This window comes from Halichoerus grypus, chromosome 3 (genome assembly GCF_964656455.1).
Source record: "Halichoerus grypus chromosome 3, mHalGry1.hap1.1, whole genome shotgun sequence".
Lineage (NCBI taxonomy): Eukaryota > Metazoa > Chordata > Mammalia > Carnivora > Phocidae > Halichoerus > Halichoerus grypus.
In genome coordinates, this window is record NC_135714.1 from 66,011,233 (window position 1) to 66,030,477 (window position 19,245).

The 19,245-nt window shown below is 41.5% G+C and overlaps 1 protein-coding gene across 7 annotated transcripts in view; it reads left to right on the forward strand.

The window, feature by feature from the left end:
- Nucleotides 1-16,767, forward strand: part of ENOPH1 (enolase-phosphatase 1) — a 39,409-nt gene extending 22,642 nt beyond the window's left edge. For 5 of the 7 annotated variants that reach the window (XM_078068834.1, XM_036067841.2, XM_036067814.2 and 2 more), the window contains 5 exons: nucleotides 3,897-3,998; nucleotides 5,617-5,819; nucleotides 8,173-8,305; nucleotides 10,181-10,304; nucleotides 15,662-16,767. In XM_078068834.1, the coding sequence (XP_077924960.1) occupies nucleotides 5,695-5,819; nucleotides 8,173-8,305; nucleotides 10,181-10,304; nucleotides 15,662-15,801 (522 nt within the window). In that variant the 5' untranslated portion in view covers nucleotides 3,897-3,998; nucleotides 5,617-5,694 and the 3' untranslated portion in view covers nucleotides 15,802-16,767. The remainder of the gene's footprint in view (nucleotides 1-3,896; nucleotides 3,999-5,616; nucleotides 5,820-8,172; nucleotides 8,306-10,180; nucleotides 10,305-15,661) is intronic. The other 2 variants (XM_036067828.2, XM_036067847.2) reach the window with 1 other exon arrangement.
- Nucleotides 16,768-19,245: the final 2,478 nt, after the last annotated feature.

Below are 19,245 nucleotides of genomic sequence, written 5' to 3' on the forward strand. Positions count from 1 at the left end.
TATGACTGAAGTTAAAACATTTGTCATCACACTTATTTCTGGAATTACTTTTAAAGCCTGAAAATGTTCAGTGGGCAGTGTTGGGCAATAAGCACTAGCTTTACCAACTCTTTTTTTTAGAGCATTCTTATATGATATCGTAACACATGTAATTCATATAATTACTGGCTTTTTAAAAAATAAGCAACTTGAAGGCATTTCATTTATTTTATAAAATAGGTTGCTCAAAAAGTATGTTGAAAGAATAGGATAAAATCTTCATAATTTAGTTATTTGCCCCATGTACCTTTATACGATGCAATAACACTGCACTAAAATAGAAGTCTGCTAATATGTCTACCCCAGGTAGTCTTGATATTCCATGTGTTATATACTAAGTTCTGCCTTCGTGGCCTAGCTTGTATGTTTACTCAGTGCACAGGGGAGTTTTATATCTAGAGGAAAGGGGCAAATTAGATGATCAGGAATTCTGAAGTAATCTCTAACTTTTAAAGCTTTTCCTAAAAGTTCAAAATTGTTTGAAACCTTGCACCCTTTATTTCTGTGAGTCCTCTGAGGAGAGAGGCTGTGGTTCATAACTCTGTTATCAGAAGTATCTGGCACTCAGTACGTCCTCAGTAAAAGTTGAATGTGAGTTCATTGTGCTTTGATTTATCCTCTGGGAACTTCTCTGCTATTATTTGTCACTAAATTTGGGTCAAAGGTGATCCTTGCCCAGTTTAAATGTTTTCTGTGATGGAGAATGTAAGTGATAAGGTCTAGGTCCTATCTATCTATCTATCTATCTATCTACCTATCTATCTATCTATGTATCTCTAATTACTACAGTGACCTTGCTCGGTATTATCATTCCCATTTAGCAGATGAGAAAACTGAGGCTCAGGGAGGATAAGTTGAACATAGCAATAAAAGGCAGAGGTAGGACCCCAGCCTGGCATACTGCCCAGAGTCATTTCTTCTCCCACAGAAGTTAAGCACTTGGGCTCCCGGGAATCACAGGCCCTTCACAAATTGTTCTTGGGACCAGTAAAGCTGGATTAGGAAATTGGGCTTTGTGAAGCACAAAGTAGTATAGCACTGCATCCGTTTTTATACCTTTTGAGTACTTCGGCTATTCAGTTATTGGGAGGCCCTGAATCTAACCAACAGTTTTCCCCCAGGAATGTTTCCAGTTTGAGAATTGGGGAATAATGGAGACAGGACATTAGAGAAGGATGGCCAAGTGAGAAAGAAGCAGGTAGAGGATGAGGGATCAAAGTTGACTTGTTTTTTAATTGTGAAACATTTTAAATAAGGAAGAATAAGGATTAATATAATTGCCATGCACCTCCCACAAAGCTTATTAGATTTTATACTATTTTGTTTCAGATCTTAAAGAAATAAAACATTACAGATATAACTGAGACTCTTGAGTACCTCTCATTTTGTGTTAGAGTTTTATTTATATGTTAGAGTTTATATTCATGTTTATAATTTAAGTGCACTGATTTTTAACTGCTATATATATATATTTTTTTTTTTTTTTTAAGATTTTATTTATTTGACAGAGATAGCGAGAGCAGGAACACAAGCAGGGGGAGTGGGAGAGGGAGAAGCAGGCTTCCTGCTGAGCAGGGAGCCCGATGCGATGTGGGGCTTCATCCCAGGACCCTGGGACCATGACCTGAGCCGAAGGCAGACGCTTAAAGACTGAGCCACCCAAGTGCCCCTAACTGCTATATATTGTTTTAGAGTATGAATGAATATACCCGAACTTATTTTCTAGCTGATGAAGATTTAGGTTGCTTCCATTGATTTTGTTGTAAAATGTAGTATTTTAGTAGTATTGCAGTATTGCAATAAACATTTTTTTACTTTCCTCTTTGTGCACATCTATTAGAGTTTATCTATGGTACATGTCTAGGAGAGGACTGGATGTGTGTGCACAAAACCTTCAGGTTTACTCTGTCTTCTCCAAGAGCATTCTTGAGTGGGGAGGCCAGCTTGCAGTCTACCACAGTGCATGAGTTGGGGAGAGAGAAGTAGATGAAAGGAAGGATAAGGAAGGGCACAATGGGAAAACCCAGTCTTTAAAGAAAAGCAGAAGTATAGCAGTATGGTAAAAGGAATCTTGCACAGAAAGCAAGCTGTCAATCTCAGCTCTTCATTTTCCTTCTTTGAGATCAGGAATGAGTTTTTATTGAGCTCGAACAAGGCTGTTCTGTCAAGCACGCTGAACAGTTTGCTTGATTACACTGTATGCTTTTGAGTCTGCTGAATGATCCATTACTTACTGGAATGCCACATGAGAACAAGCAAAATTGAATGACTTCTTTATTTTTACTAGGGCAGGTGAAACTTGAATAGCGTGTTATGAAGAGAGGTAAATGCTTCAGCCCTACTATTTACTTATTTATTTATCTATCTTTTTTTGTTGAAATATAGTTGACACACAGTATTATATTAGTTTCAGGTGTGCCAGCATAGTTATTGGACATTTATATACATTAGGAAATGATCACCACAATAAACTTAATTACCATCCATAACTATACAAAGTTATTACAGTGTTCTTGACTGTATTCCCTATGCTGTACTTTATATCCCCGTGACTTACTTATCTTCTAACTGGAAATTATAAAGGGCGTTCAGTAAATATTTGAATAAATAAATGAGTGAATGAGTTTATAAATAAACAGACTTCTTGAGTTCAACTTGATTGTAGAATTTTCCTTAAAATGTAAGACCTCCTCTGAGTTGTATATTTGGGGTCTACACTCCTAGCATAGATTCATTTTCTGGCTTTTTTAGACAGGTAATTGCTGAGACTGTTGCAGAGTCGTCATTCTCTGGATTTGTACAGCATTCTGCTCCTACTCTGCTTGTCTCACCCATTGCACCGTGTTGCAAGTCTTGGTTTGCCTGCCATCCTCCTGTCTCCCCACTAAATTCTTAAGCTTATTGAGAAAAGGGACTCTGATATATTTTGTCTTTTCAATTCCCTTTTGCATGCCCCACTTGTAGACGCTAAAAAAATTATTGAATGTGCCTCATTTGTTTTGAAAAGATACATATGCTCAATTGTAAGTAAATACAAATTTTGACCTAAGAGAAATCACCTTGCCAAAGTATGGATTATTGACAGGGTATTTATCTTTGAATTGTCTTGCCCATCACTCTCATATAGGGTGTTCTATAAGGAGTCTGATTACCAAGAAAGAATCACGGTGATCAAAAAAAATTTTTAAGCGTTTGTCATGCATGGACACCACTCTTTCAGCAGATATTTGAGTTGTGTGCAAGTCCCAAGTACTGTGTGTGTATCAGGGATACAGCCGTGAGCAAGATAAACTTGATCCCTGCCCTCACAGACCTGTGGTCTAGCAATCTAGTTTAGGAGTCAGCGGACTCTCTGTAAAGAGCTGAACAATAAATGTTTAGACTTTGCAGACCATATGATCTTGGTTACAAATACTCTACCTCTGTGGCCCAGAAGTAGCCTCTGACGCTATAATCAAATGAGTGTGGCCATTTCCAGTAAAACTTCATTTACAGGGAGTACCTGGCTGGCTCAGTTGGTAGAGCGTGTGACTCTTGATCTCTGGGTTGTGAGTTCAAGCCCCACATTGGGTGTAGAGCTTACTTAAAAAACAAAAACAAAAAATCTTCATTTACAAAAACAGGAGATGTCAGTCTGGCTTTGGCCCGTGGGCCATAGTTGGCTGACTCTTGACCTAGTTCATTTGTTTCTTGGTCTTTGTTTCTATAGCCACAACAGAAATTTTCATATTTTCCATGTAGGTTTCAGTGGCTTACTTGCTACAGTTAGCAGAGGTGAGATTGTTGAAGAACTTGATCTCATGCAAATGACAAGCTAATTCTTGTTTGTTTGTTTGTTTTTTAACTTGTTTATCCAGGACATTTTATTTCCTTACATCAGAGAAAATGTTAAAGAGTATCTTCAGACACATTGGGAAGAAGAGGAGTGCCAGCAGGATGTCAATCTTTTGAGGAAACAGGTTGGGACATTGCTCTTCCATTGCTGCCACATTCCCAAGTGTCTGAGAATTGAGGATGCCCGGAGACAGATGTGCTCTGAACGTACTGCAAAATAAGCGCTCTGGATTCACGGTGCTTGGACTTTGCAGTGACTTGCTTAGGAATTCACAGAACATAATTAAATGGCCAGATCATGGCAGTTTATTGTCTCTACAGTTGCCTCTCACTGGAGCTGTTTCGATCGCATAAAAATGTCATGTATTTTTTTAAATTATTTTTTTAAGTTTATTATATTATTTTTTTAAGATTTTATTTATTTATTTCACATTGAGAGAGACAGCGAGAGAGGTAACACACACAGGGGGAGGGAGTGGGGGAGGGAGAAGCAGACTGAGCTTCCCCTCTGAGCAGGGAGCCCGATTCCCGCTCTATCCCAGTACACTGGGGTCATGACCTGAGCTGAAGGCAGACGCTTAACGACTGAGCCACACAGGTGCCCCGTCATGTATTTTTAAAACTAAGCTTTTTCTGGGTAGTGTGCAAGAGATTTTGGTGCCATCTTACCACATTTTTCATTAATGTCTCCCAGTGATTCTCTAGTCTCTTCTGCCCCCTGCACAGTGCTCCTGGGGCCTCACCTCCACACAGCCCCGTAGACCTCGCACCCCGCTCACACTAGGCCCATCTTTGTCTCCTGTGCTATTCTACTCTGTTCTCTGCCCGGTTTACAGTCCGTTTTTCCTTCCGCATTCTGTGCTGTAGAACTCCTATTCGTTCTCTTCTTCAAATTGCTTCAGTGGCAAAGATCTTTCACACTGTGCAGGGCGAACTCTGACAGTTATTTTCTAGTTTGTTTTCTACATCAGACGATGTGGAATGCTCTAGAAATGTTTTAATGGTTGGGAGTTGGGATCGGAAATATAGCCTTTGGGCCATGGGGTATTTGGGTTTGTTAAATGTTCTAGATAACTCCGGGTTAGTCTGAAACACTCCCCTCCCTTAGCTTTCTGTTGTCTCAACTCTTGTTGAAATTATATATTCCCCCTCTATAGTATGTATATCATAGGTCTTTAGAAATTGGACATATGCTTCATCACAGAGTCATTGTTTTAAGTAGCTGTTAGGTTTTTGGGGCAAGATGAGGAAAACTGCAAGATACTGAAAAAGAACCAACCCCAGGCATTGCTTTGCTAGCTTGTTTTTGTTGAATTCCAGGCATAAACAGATTTTTTTGACATTTTCTTTGTTTCTTCCTCGGTTCATTATAGTGCCGAGAAAATGATCAGATTTAACTGAAGTCCTGGTTTGTTGATCCCTGTAAGTGAATCGACACACTGGGTCCCACTATATCATTTTATCATTATATGCTGTCTCTCTCCTCATGTACACCGTGTCTCTCCATTTAAATTCCAGCTTTAGCAATATAGGAAAGGTGATGCGAATTTATTAATTATAATCCACTTTCCTTTAGGAATCATTCATATCAGCCCCAGAGTGTAAGATACTTGAATTTGTAACAGTGCTGGGTGCCAATGATAGTTGGAGAAAGTTGGTCCGCTGGGTTTTCGTGTCTCATTTTAAGTGATCTTTTTAAAAATTAAAATAAGAAACAAACTTCATGTTGTTTATGACTTAAAGGCTGAAGAGGATGCCCACCTGGATGGGGCTGTTCCCATCCCTGCCTCATCTGGGAATGGAGGAGATGACCTGCAGCAGATGATCCAGGCCGTGGTGGATAACGTGTGCTGGCAGATGTCTCTGGACCGGAAGACCACGGCGCTGAAACAGCTGCAGGGCCACATGTGGAGGGCGGCATTCGCAGCTGGGCGCATGAAAGCCGAGTATGTAGCTGCTCAAGGAGCTCAAACATTTCACCAGCCCTGAAACCCAGTACATTTGCCACTGGTCCTCTCTCTGTGTGATTAGTGTTAGTTGTGTGATTAGTCAAATAGATAAAATCAACATTCTTTTATTTTATATTTTTAAAGAATTTATTTATCTATTTGAGAGAGAGCGTGAGAGAGAACGAGGGGTAGGCAGAGGGAGAGGGAGAAGCAGCCTCCCCGCTGAGCAGGGAGCCCGATGTGGGGCTCAATCCCAGGACTCCAGAATCATGACCTGAGCCGAAGGCAGACACTTAACCAACTGAGCCACTCAGGTGCCCCACATTCTTTTTATCTTAACAAGCAAGTGTTTGTTTTGTTTTTTCAAAGCCGGGATAAAGCATTCCACCCAGCTAAGTTCCCCAGAGCAGCATGCCTGGCTTTGTGGGATGGTTGAGGACTTTTATCCCAGTTTAAAACAGCTTCCCAGAAAATGGTGACTTCTTTGAGCTCAGTTATCTTTGATCTTTAGCAGACAGTCCTGTTGGGCTGCTTCTCAGAGCTGTTAGGGTACCTGCTTTCTGCCCTGCTAGAGAAGGAAGAATGCTTTGAGATTAGTTACATATCATTTTGGGGTTACTCAGAGTGTCAGCAGTACCGCTCTGTCCTGTGCTGATACAACAACTTCCACAGACCATCTGAGTCTGGGCTGTGGTGTTCCTGAGAGCCTTCCTGCCGAAGGAAGACTCATGAGTCTTGCATTGCTGAGGAATTTTTTTTTTTTTTAAGATTCTATTTTTAAGTAATCTACACCCAATGTGGGGCTCAGATTTACAACCCTGAGATCAAGCGTCGCATGCTCTACTGACTGAGCCAGCCAGGCGCCCTGCTAAGAAATTCTTAATAAGACCCTGCCACTAAGGATTTTGAGTCATTGCCTGACGTACACCCTAAGATCCAATACTACTTCTAGTTGCTGTATTTCTTTTGTTCTTCTGTCGAATGAAATGCCATTCCTTTATTTATGTACTTTACAAGGGGCTTCCACTTTTTCATATTTTTTTTTAAGATTTTATTTATTTCTTAGAGAGAGAGAGCGCGTGCAGGGCAAAGGGGGAGGAGAAACCGACTCCCCGCTGAGCGAGGAGCCTGACTCCTGGGCTCAATCCCAGGACCCTAAGATCATCACCTGAGCTGAAGTCAGATGCTTAACTGACTGAGCGACCCAGGCACCCCAGGGGGCTTCCACTTTTTAAAGGATGCATTAGAATATCAGGATAGGCCAATCATCTGGGAATATCCGCTAGTTCACTATATAAAACACTAAAGAGTGGAGCCAAGAGAGGACGCTCGAACTAGTTATAGTTAGTCCTTCCTTTTCTTGGACTGGTTTCCGTAATTATAAAACCAGGGACTTGAAATAAGTTACCTTAGACTTCTAAGCCCTGAATTGGAACGATAACAATCTGCAGATTCAACGTGGAAAAATCCTGTCTCTGTGATTGCAAATAACGCACAAAGTAACCCACAATTATGTGTGCTGGTTTCAAATTAGTTGATCTCTTTCCTTCAATTAGCGTAATCCATTAAGCTGTTTTATCCAGTAGGAGACTTCCCTGATATTTTCCAGTTAATCTTTTAAAGATGACTGGTTCCACATTCCAAGTTCCTTGTGCTTCTCTTTTCACCTATTTCTGCGATAATTCCACCACCAAATATGGAAGACGGTGTAGAACTGGGAAGTAGGACTTGATGTCAGGAATCAGAAAAGCTAGACACTTTGCCAATTAGCTGATGTGAGATGGTACGAGTCTCTTAACTGTTTTATTAGGTAATTTTTTTCTATATTTTAAAACTTTAGGTTTTCTTAGTTCTCAAGAAATGGAGTTCCATTTTCTAGCTAGTCACGTATGAGTAGCTTTGAACCCTCAAATGTTTTTCTTGTAATTGTTTGGGAGCAAATCTTTTTAAAGGCATTTCCATGCTTTCTGAAGGCACACTGGACATCATGTAACCTCTTCTTGTCATAATTACATCGAAGATTACATAATTGTTACTTTTTTTGAGTTCCTTGGGAATTTAAAAAAGCACTTTATTTCATCCCTTATTTGTAATCACGTTTTACTGTCGGTAGTGTGGCTGCCTGTCCAAAACTGCTCTCTCCACCTACGTTGCTGCTTCTAATCTGCTGTGGTTCTGGAGTCCCAGTGACAAGCTTGTTAGGTCAGCAGGAGTTTGCAGTCTCTTGGAGGTGTTTCTCATGGTGACCCTTTGGGCTCAAATAAAAGAAACTTGTTACAGCTATTTTGACTGGTTTTCATCAGGCTAGATACCATGTTCCTGCATTTGAACTTGATGGTCTTTCCTCTAGGTTCTTCGAAGATGTAGTTCCAGCAGTCCGGAAATGGAGAGAGGCTGGAATGAAGGTGTATATCTATTCTTCAGGGAGTGTAGAGGCCCAGAAGCTATTATTTGGGCATTCTACAGAGGGAGATATTCTTGAGGTAGGTTACCCGATTACTCTCTTTTTCTGATGCTATGAAAGCATGAAAGAATGAATCTTAAACGAATATCCTACAGTTATAAGCTAAGTCAACATTCAGATCACCACATGTATATATGCTAAGCAGGTGGTAAAGAGAAGTGGATAAACTGGGGAATGCATTCGAGGGAAGGGTGAAATGTTTGTCGTACCAGTCTTGGCATCGGAGGTTCTTAAGCTGTTGTGAGTAACGATCACCAGGGGAGTTTGTTCAAAGTGTAGTTCCCTGGGCCGTGCTTCCTAGCACAGCTGCATTGGCAGGTCTGGGATGGGGGGGTCAGGAATATATATATGTATATATATACATATATATACATGCTCATGCTGTCATGCTCATGTCCACTCAGACGAAACTAATGGCCCACTTCTTTTGGTTGTTTCAAGTAGCTGGTGAGCAGCAGTACAATAGTGGCCCGTGCCCCATCCAGACACATGTACACGTACACTTGTTTAGCGAAACAGAGTGCAAGGTAGATTCATTTGTTTCTGGCACTTTGGAGAGAGAACAGATTTTATTTTAGCAGAAACCTCATTCTTCTGTAAGAGAACTGGGTGTGTTATTAAACGGTGATATGTTAAGGCCACCTGTTACCTTTCTTGTAGAAGAGAAAATTCCTTCTGGCTCCTCTGTCCCACCATCCCTGCACCCTCTGGGGACAGGGTGGGCACTGGGAAAAGGGAAGGCATTTAGGACTTTATTTATTTTTTTAAGATTTTATTTATTTATTTGACAGAGAGACGACACAAGCAGGGGGAGTGGGAGAGGGAGAAGCAGGCTTCCTGCCGAGCAGGGAGCCCAATGCGGGGCTCGATCCCAGGACCCTGGGACCATGACCTGAGCCGAAGGCAAGCGCTTAACGACTGAGCCACCCAGGTGCCCCGCATTTAGGACTTTGAAAAGAAATGCCAACTAGCCGAATACAGGCTGAACTTAGTGATATGCAGTAGGTCACTCAGCCAACTATCTTTTAAATAAATATTTATTGAGCCTCTACTGTGCACAGAGAACACTTTGGCTTTGGAGATGTTGTATTCTCATTTTAGTACTTCCCTGTGTTTTATCTTAGTTTAAATCAAATATTAAATCAGGAATAAAACCCTTTAATATGTGTATCTCCTCTGAATACAGATGTAAGCTACTCTTTTATTCTCTCTGATGGAACAGACAGTAAGGTGATAGTAGATAATACACAATAGTTACTTACTGAATTCAAGGATAAAAATGTACTTGCTTATATACCTCTAACTCTTGCCTAACACAATAGACCAAAAGCTCAAAGGTCAACAGCAGAGAAAGTTAAGTAGCAGCTTAATAATGAGGCAGGTTAGAGAAATCTGTTCATTCTGGGATCAAAAGGACAATGTTCAGGACCTGTCATCAGGAGTGAAACCCAGTTCAATAAGTAATTTGAGTGCAAGTAGTGCTTTAAGGATAGAAAGTCGGGCATGTATATATTTTTTTTAACAGTTTTGATATTATTTCATTCAAGTACTTTCCCAAGTATCTATCAAATAGTTCTTCAAAGGAACATGGGCATGTATATTTTAAAAAATTTTGGATATAAAATTAATGCTAATCAAAGAAAACCAAGTAAATTGTAACATGATTTTATATACATTGAATTGGTAGTTTTCTTCCAAATGTTTATTTCTATAAAATCTACTTTATTTTCTGTAGCCTGCATAAAGTTCTCTATTAAGTAGACTTTCAGGGATTATTTAATGAGGGGACGAAATCACTATGATTGTTAACGTATTTCAGAGCAAATGGAGGAGAGACAAAGGGTCGGGTTGCAAGTGTATTTATAACATTAGTCTTTTCTTTCCCTGTGTGCAGCTTGTTGATGGGCACTTTGATACCAAGATTGGACACAAAGTGGAGAGTGAGAGTTACCGAAAGATTGCAAGCAGCATTGGGTGCTCAACCAACAACATCTTGTTTCTAACAGACGTTACACTAGGTGAGTAATGTGACTCCTTACATTGTAAACTCCAGGGCAGGTGCTGAGCCTGGCCTTATAAACACATGGCCTCTGTAAAGAAAATTTGTGTGGACCCTTGAAAAATGAAACAGGTTTATAAAAAGAAGCCATGAACCAACTGATCCATGTTTCTCTCCATTTCCCCATCCTTGGGGGTTGTGTGTGGGCAAGTGGCACTGGAAAGACTAGATCTTCTCACTGTAACTTTTATCCATGGTTCCCCACCCATCCTTCTGTACGTACACACACACACACACACACACACACACACACACACGAAATGGTAAATAACAAAGGACAATTTAAGGGGTGTCATTGTGGGAAGGAGCATGCAGGCAAGGGTATGAGGGTAGGTACATGGTTAGTTAGGGACATAAAGTGTATGTTATACACATAATGGACCTGATCATGTGAATTTAACAGCAGTGACATGAGCTAAAAACAAAAAAAGAAACAAAAAGCTATAGGGAAGGAGAACTCACTTTTGCCTCTTTGTTCCAGTTGATGAGCACTGCCCCACAGTGAGTAGGAGCCTCCTCTCTACCTTCCCTCAGGTGATCTCAGGCCCCCTCATGCTCTGGACCTCTGACCTGGTTGCTCATGATTCACCTGTTTAAAGACAGGCATCTTTTTTTACCCACCATGGCCCTCTTTATTATATATGGTATGTTATTACTTTAAGGAGTGAATGCAGGCAACAGTATATACTGTACTGTATTGGTAATTTAAGTGAGTTCAAGAGTACTTTTGACCAAATGTAAAACTCACACTCCAGCTCCTGTGTGAGAATGGAGACCCTCTAGAGAATTACAGCAGGAAGCTGTAGTGAATAAGGAAACAAGCAGCAGCAGGTGAAGCGGTAGTGGGTGCCGGCCGAAGGTTGGGCCCTGGTTCTCCTCTGGAAGCCTCTGCTGGGTAAGGCTTTCCCACACTCCCCCACCTGGCTCCAGCTTTGGATTGCGCGCTCACTGTCCTTAGAGTTTGTGCATCTCCCAGGGTGCCTACTTTTGGTGTGTTTATAATTGCACCTGTATTTGAGGGCAGTTCTTTATATTTGTGTTCCTTCTCCTCACCTTGGATTGTAAGTTTCACCTCCCATCTACCCCAGGGCAGGACTTTGTGTACCGTGCAGCCACCCTGACATTCTGTAGGATGGGGAAGGGCATTTAGGGAAAGAGGCCAAGGGCTGGGTGCTCTCTTGCCTGGTTGGCTCCTTGTGACTCCTGGGCCCCTTGGAGTCTGTAGGCCGTCTCCCTCTCTCTGGTCTTTCCTATCTTGTCATGGAACTACAGTCACCCCTACCCCCTGGGACTTTTAGAGATAGGGCCCACAGACAAATCCAAGCTGCTGACAAAGATATCTTACCAGAGGTAGTGTGTATGAACTGTATTCTTTCTCTGCTGCTGACCTTTGAGCTTTTGGTCTATTGTGTTAGGCAAGAGTTAGGGGTATATAAGCAAGTACTGATTTGATAAGTGGTTTAAAAAAAAAAAATCTTAAGCAGCATAGATCATGTAATGCCTTCAAAAAGTTACCATGTTTTCTAGAGAAAGAAAGACTTAATTTTACCTGACATACAGTAGACATTCAGTAATTGTTAAATTTCAGGCTTTGGTGAATGTAGACTGAAAGCTTTGATCCAGGTACATGGTACCAGATCACAGCCATTTGTTATCTTGAGTTTTGAAAACTCAGCAGATTGCATGTCTTACATGTCCTGGCTTGGGTCAGCTTCAGAGTCCAAGGGTTTCTACAAAACTGTTGTCTCGGTTTTCTGCATCCTGGAGAACTTTACATTTACTTTCGGACCGCACTGAAGGAGAGGAACAGACAGACAGACGGCATGGACACACTGCTTCAGGGTTCCCTGTGTAACTAGGTAGCCAGGCCACATAAATGTACCATCAGTGAGCATCAGCCTTGACAAAGTCATTTCACCTGGCCTCTACCCTGGACTATAAATATTTGCCTATCTTATTTCTCTGTAGAAACTTTAGCCAATTCAAAGCTATGATATACCCTCCCTTGTGAATGGCTTTTGGGGGCTTAGAGTAGTGGGGTGAGGAGGTTGCTTTACTGTCTCCATAGGTTCAGGGTGTGAAACACAGCAGTCCCTGTGTGGAAGGATAATTTGAAGACCTTTTACTTTGTTTTGTTCCTTATGGAAAGGAGATAGGCCTTGCTCTCCTGAGGTTAGCTGCTTTAATCTGTGAATTGCTTTTCTGTCATCATTCATATGAAAGGGGCTGTTGGAGAGGCAGATCCATGGTTTGCCCTCTGTTTAATTTCCTAGCACTTTGGATGGTAAGTTTCTGCAGGCTTAGAATTAGAGAACTGCTTTGTGGCTGGAGCTCCCCATGTAGTCAACCTGTCCCGAGTATTCTGGGATTGAATGTGTTGTGATCCCCAGATCTTCACCCCATTCCTCACTTCCTGGCTACCATTAATAATTATCCTTGCTCTAGTAAAATCACCTACAGGTTCTTCATATTCTTGTCTTTAGCCACATTTTCTTTTCTAGTTGTTATCATAGTACATCTGTAATTTTATGTCTTTCTCTTTTAAGCCATTTCCTTGGGCTGCAGTCCCAGAAACTATTCTTAACTTTAGCGAATAGAGATAATCCCCAAATTGGCCTCAAAACAAAATTGGCTTTCTCCAAGGTCTCTGCACGGAGGTTTTGTTCTTGTCCCTCATCATTTGCCAGTTCCACACCCATTTAGGCAGTGGGGCCAGAACTGGGCTCATGTGTAGCTGGGATGGGGCCAGGCAGCTGGCTGCTTGCCTTGTTCTTTTCTATTATTTCTGATCCTGTGTTTTTGGTACCACATGCCCAGACTCCATTGCCAAGGCAGAATGGAAGACTAAATTGATATCCCAGATAGCATCCAAGTATGAAAGAGAGACCCAAAAGACTTTTCCTCTTGGAGGAAAGGAGGGCGGTCCAGGGTTTTAAGTCAGTTTTATGCCAGCAAGGCAAATAGATGCTTAGGGACAACACTTGCCTGGTGGTGGTCTGGGTAAGAGGGTGAATGTGCAACAGCCACTAGCTAGTATCAGGTCCCACGTGCATCATGATGGCTAAACTCAGTTGGGATCGTGGGTTGCTAGTCAAGAGGAGAGCTGTGCTTGAGGCAGTCAGGCTGAGGACTAGGGATGAGTAGAATGACCCCTGCAGAGTTTACCTGGAGGAAGGGATTTCCACATGAAGAGGGGATGGTTTAGCACTTTGTTTGCTCTGGGAAGCTGAGAGCCCTTTCACAGGAAGAGAAGCTAGATACTTGAGGTGGGTCGATGGAAGAGAGAGCTCTGCCCCACTTACTCTCTCTGGGAACTTCTCATCTCTTTCAGCGCTACTGCCCTTTAACCCGTTCGGATGGTGTGACTGTTTAACTCCAAAGGTTAGGAAACCACTGAGGTTTCTTATTACACCAGATATAAACTCCATGGAACATGGTTCAGATTCTTTGCCAGTTTTGCTCCGTCTGTTCAAATATGCCCCACCTGACCCATGTCCTGTCTCCCACACTCTCTCGCTCCATTCTTCCGATATTTATACGTGTATTTTATGTCTGCCCAGAATGCCTCCTCTCTTGGCAGTTTTTTTTTCCTCGAAACTTCTGATCAAAACTTACCTTCTCTGCTGAGAAGTCATGTGTTAAATTGCAGATCCTAATTCAGTAGTTCCATGTTCGGGAGTTGAGATTCTGCATTTCTTTTCTTTTCTTTTCTTTTTTTTATATTTTAAAAAGATTTTATTTATTTAGAGAGAGAGCGAGTGGGGGGAGGGGCAGAGGGAGAAAGAGAATCTCCAGCTGACTCCCCGCTGAGTGCGGAGCCTGATGCAGGGCTTGATCCTATGACCCTGAGATCATGACCTGAGCCGAAATCAAGAGTCGGATGCTTAACCGACTGAGCCACCCAGGCGCCCCAGAGATTCTGCATTTCTAATAAGCTTGCAGGTGCTTCCCCTGCTATAGGTCCACAGGTCACATTTGGAATAGTATTGCTCTAGAGCAGGGTTGGCAAGCTCGTTCTGCAGAGGGCCAGGTAGTGTATTTTAGGCTCTGCAGGCCTACAGTCTCTGTCACAACTCTTAAACTCTGTCCTGGTAGTGGGAAAGCAGCCATAGACAATACACAGATGAATGGGCATGACTGTGTTCTCATAAAACTTTATTTACAAAAGCACGTGTCAGGTCATCATTTGCTCGCCCTTGTTCTAGAGCACAGACCAGAGAGTCGGGCTCACACTTTCCCAAACTTTAGCTCTACTGCTCACTAGCTCTCACTTTCCATGTCTCTAAAATGGGGATAGTAATACTAACTACCTCAGTAGTACCTTGTTGTGAAGATTTAGATGAGAATGGGAGCTCCACAAAGGCAGGAGCTTTGTTTTGTTCATATATGTCTGTTCCTAGAAAAGTACCTGGTACATCGTATGTGCTAAATTAATATAAGGCATTAGCGGTTATCTTTCACATGGACGCAGAGTGGAGAGAGGAATGTAACCCAAAGCATAGTAGAGATATCCCCTGCTCTACCTGGCTTACCTAGTTTTATTGTACTAGTCCTATTTTTCTTTTACCCACCATGCAGTCACTGATCTTAAGGTGCTCACAGTCTAATGAGAAGAGAGACAACAGGTAATAACGTGTCCGTTCATAGAGTGGTGATAGAGCTAAACACAAAGCGCTAAAGGAGCACATGGGATGCTCTAATACACATGGCAGTCATTCTGGAAAGTAAGATATTTGAGCTGAATTTTGAAGAGTAGAAATTTGCCAGGCAAAAAAGATGGGCAGGCTGGCCAGGGAGTAGGACATATTTGGGCTCCTGATGTGACAGCCGGAATTTTGGCCTGATTGGATCTTGGGCTTCCATTTGTCCCATCTCTCCCTAACTGGTATTATTACTGACAGCCTGACTTTTGGGAAACACTCAGTTTTCTGTGGGACTGATGAGAGGGAATGGAGGAAAGTCATGGCCAGAACATGGCTCTTTGCTTCTGCATTCATAACTACTTAATAAAAGTGCAGACGTCTAGGATACGTTCTTCACTATACACCAGAACAGGGATGTCTAGCCCATTCTAGTCTGCCAGGTACAGTCACGTATTTTTAAACATTTTTTATTATGGAAGTATTACAGTTACATGAAAGAAAGATAATGTGCTCAGACACCCCCCCCCCCCCCAGTATGCCCATCTTCTAGTTTCAACAATGATCAAATAGGAGCCCGACTTGTTTCTTCCTGAAACAAGTGCCCCTGATCACTTTGAAGCAAATCTCAGACGTCACCTGTTGATGGTTCTGACATGTACTTTGATTCTCATAGAGGCCAGCGCTGCCGAGGAAGCGGATGTGCACGTCGCTGTGGTGGTGAGACCCGGCAACGCGGGGCTGACAGACGATGAGAAGACTTACTACAGCCTCATCACGTCCTTCAGCGAACTGTACCTGCCCTCCTCAGCGTAGAGCAGGAGGCGTAAGGAGCACCAGCCTGGCCTCACAGACTTCTCCCTGTAGTCTAGTTTTATTCTAATGGTGAAAGTAACTTACTTAAAAAGCCATATATACACACACATAGGTATGCAGGTGTATATATGTGTATGTTTAAATTGCCTTCCACGGGCACATAAGTGGAAAAAAAAAAATCTCCGTTCAGTGAAAAGGAAACTTATTTAAAGATGCTTTCGATGTAGAAATTGTTTGAAACCACAACTCTAACCCTTACGGAGGGCAAAATGTAGCTGATAGAAGAATTACCACAGTGCAGATTACACGTGTTATGTTTATCAAGTCATGTTACCGACATGGAAAGGTAGGTTCGAGAAGTTATTCAGAAGCCTTGTTATTTTAAAAACTGGAAATATTTCACAGACTTATTCCCAATAATAATTCATTCCCCTTTTAAATTATGAGTTAGAAGATTGTGACAGCTGAATTTCAAAATATTAGCCTCCCTCGTACAAAAGACAGAGCCATTTGTTTCTGCTCCAAAAGAGCAAAACTGGGAGAGGAAACTCATTCGAATCTTGATGAAGCAAGCATCTCTTACTGAAGAAACTTGAGCTAATCATTGTGGCACGCCCGCAAGCGGTTGCCTTACCAATGAAAACGGTGCATTGATACAACAGCTAAAACTTACTGTCTAACAGAGTAGTCCTAATCCTGCCAGTTGGTATCATTATGGATTTGATAGTTGCCTTTCTAACTACTTTTTAGCAGTTTGAGAATATAGGTTGCTGTTTACTAAAAACAAAAGGTTTACTGAAATCATTCCATAAGACCCTTCTAGAAGAGCCCCAATAATGTAATATTTTCCTCTGAAATGGATGTGAAGAGTGTAAATTTTATAACAGCATTATTTATCCTGGTTCAATCCTAATGGGTTGTCATGTCAGTTTCATGTTGTGATTAATAAAAACATTTTCTTCTCCACTCAGTTTTATGTAGGTTCCTGAACCATACCACCTATTGCCATAAGCAAAAGACAAACTGAAGAGAGACTGAGAAGATAAGAACTTTATTTTAGTTTTTGCCTTAATCTTGTGTGTGTGTGTGTTTTAATGCAATGCCAGTGGAAAATTATTGACTATTATTTGAGTTATATATACATATATGATCTCATTGGTTATTATTTCATATGGATAGTAAGCATTCCTGTTATGAGTGGGGTTTCTTCGATTTTTGAGAATCTTACATTTGAGATACATAAAATAATGTTTGAAGGAGGCGTGTTTCCTTAATCAAGAAAAGCTGTAATGAATCCTGGAGGAATAATTTTGGGGATGCCTTGAATACAAAAAAGTTTTACGAATTTGAGAGGACAAGGAATATAAAAGACTTTATGTTGATAATTTTTATCTCCTAGTAACTAATTAAGAAGTCTGAGGACTATGAAAATGTAGAAGGATAGTAAAAGGGAAATGAGTTTAAGTAAATCTTGGAAATGGTAGTGATTTGTAAATGATAAAGCCATAAATGGCAATAAAGTGATGAACTTCTTATGATTTTCGAAAAAGCTAATGAGAAGATGATAGGAAAGGTGTCTCTTAATGCCAACAAAGGAATAATAGGAAAAGTAAGGAAGAAATGAGAGAAAATTATGCACCAGAGCCTAGATTAGAAAGGAATTAGGGGTGCCTGGGTGGCTCAGTCAACTAAGCTTCTGACTCTTGGTTTCGGCTCACCCATGATCTCACCCAAGGTTGTGAGATTGAGCCCCACATTGGGCTCCACGCTGGAGCCTACTTAAAAAAAAAGAAAAAAGAAAAGGAAGGAAGGAATTAAAGAAAAAGGAGGGTGCTCAGTATGTGGCCCAAAGAGAATTGAGGTAGAGGTGTTGTTATAGTCTGGGCCACTCTCACAAAATCCCAGAGACCTGGGTGGCTTATAAACAACAAAATTTTATTTCTCATGGTTCTGGAGGCTGGGAAGTCTGAGATCATGGTGCTGGCAAATTCACTGTCTGGTGAGAGCCCATTTCCTCACAGACCAAAGTCTTCTTTCTATAACCTCACATAGTGGAAGGGGCGAAGGAGCGTTCTTTGGGCTACTTTTATAAGGGCACTAATCCGGGGCCCTTGACTGGCTCAGTTGGTAGAGCATGCAACTCTTGATCTTGGGGTCCTGGGTCTGAGCCCCATGTTGGGCACAGAGATCACATTTAAAAATATATATATATATGTATGTGTGTGTGTGTGTGTGTGTGTGTGTGTGTATATATATATACATACATATACATACATATAGCACTAATCCCATTTATGAGGGTTCCACCAAAGGCCCCACCTCCAAATACCATCACCTTGGGGGTTAGATTTCAACATATGGATTTTGAGGGGGACATAGAAATTCAGTCTACAGCAAGAGGCATTTCCTGTCCATGATGAAAAGGGTAACAGAAAAACTTATTTATTTACTTATTGAGAGGGAAAGAGAGAGAAGGGGGGAGGGGCAAAGGGAGAGGGAGAGAGAGAATCTATTCCCTGAGCTCGGAGCCCAATGGGGGCTCGATCTCACGATCCTGAGATCAGACCTGAGCCAAAATCAAGAGACGGACCGGGCATCCCAAGACTAATTTATTTTAAGTAATTGAGAATAGATTCAGGAATAAAGAAAACATTCCAATATCAAATTTCAGTTTGTCAAAGTGGGAGGTGAAAAGAAGGGAAAAAGAAGTTGAATATTTCTTAGACCCTAAGAAACTCATTCACAAGTAAATGTTATGGAAAAGGATCTTAGGAAGAACTTGAGGTATAGATTGGTCAAGAGGAAGGAAAAATGCCTAAAAAGCAAGTAGTGAGCTAGGTGGTAAATGGAGAAAAATTCATGGTCCTTAGTAAGGGAAGGAGGAAAAAAATCTCACTCTCTGGAATTTCCAAAAAGAGATCAAAGGCATTAAATTTTCTCAGCATTTTGTTTGCAGAGAATATAGGGAAGAAAGGCTTCTTAAAACTGTGGCCTGTTTTATTCCTGTTTGTTAATCCACATCTACCTCAGTTGTGCTTTCTTACAATGGCACTGATTTCCAATCTTGGATCAAAACCCAAGTTGATTTCTTAAAGTTTTTCTTTTTTTTGAAAGATTTTATTTTTTTTATTTAAAAAAAAATTTTATTTACGAGAGAGAGTGAGCACGCGTGCGCACACACACACAACACACACGCGGGGGGGTGGGGTGGGGAGGGGCAGAGGGAGAGGGAGAGGGAGAGGGACAAGCAGGTTCCCCGCTGATGACCCTGGGATCATGACCTGAGTGAAGGCAGATGCTTAACCAAATGAGCCACCCAGGTGCCTTAAAGGTTTTATTTTTAAGTAATTTCTGCAGTCAATATGGGGCTCAAACTCAAAACCCCCAACATCAAGAGTTGTGAGCCCTACCAACTGAACCAACCAAGCGCCCCCAAAACCCAAA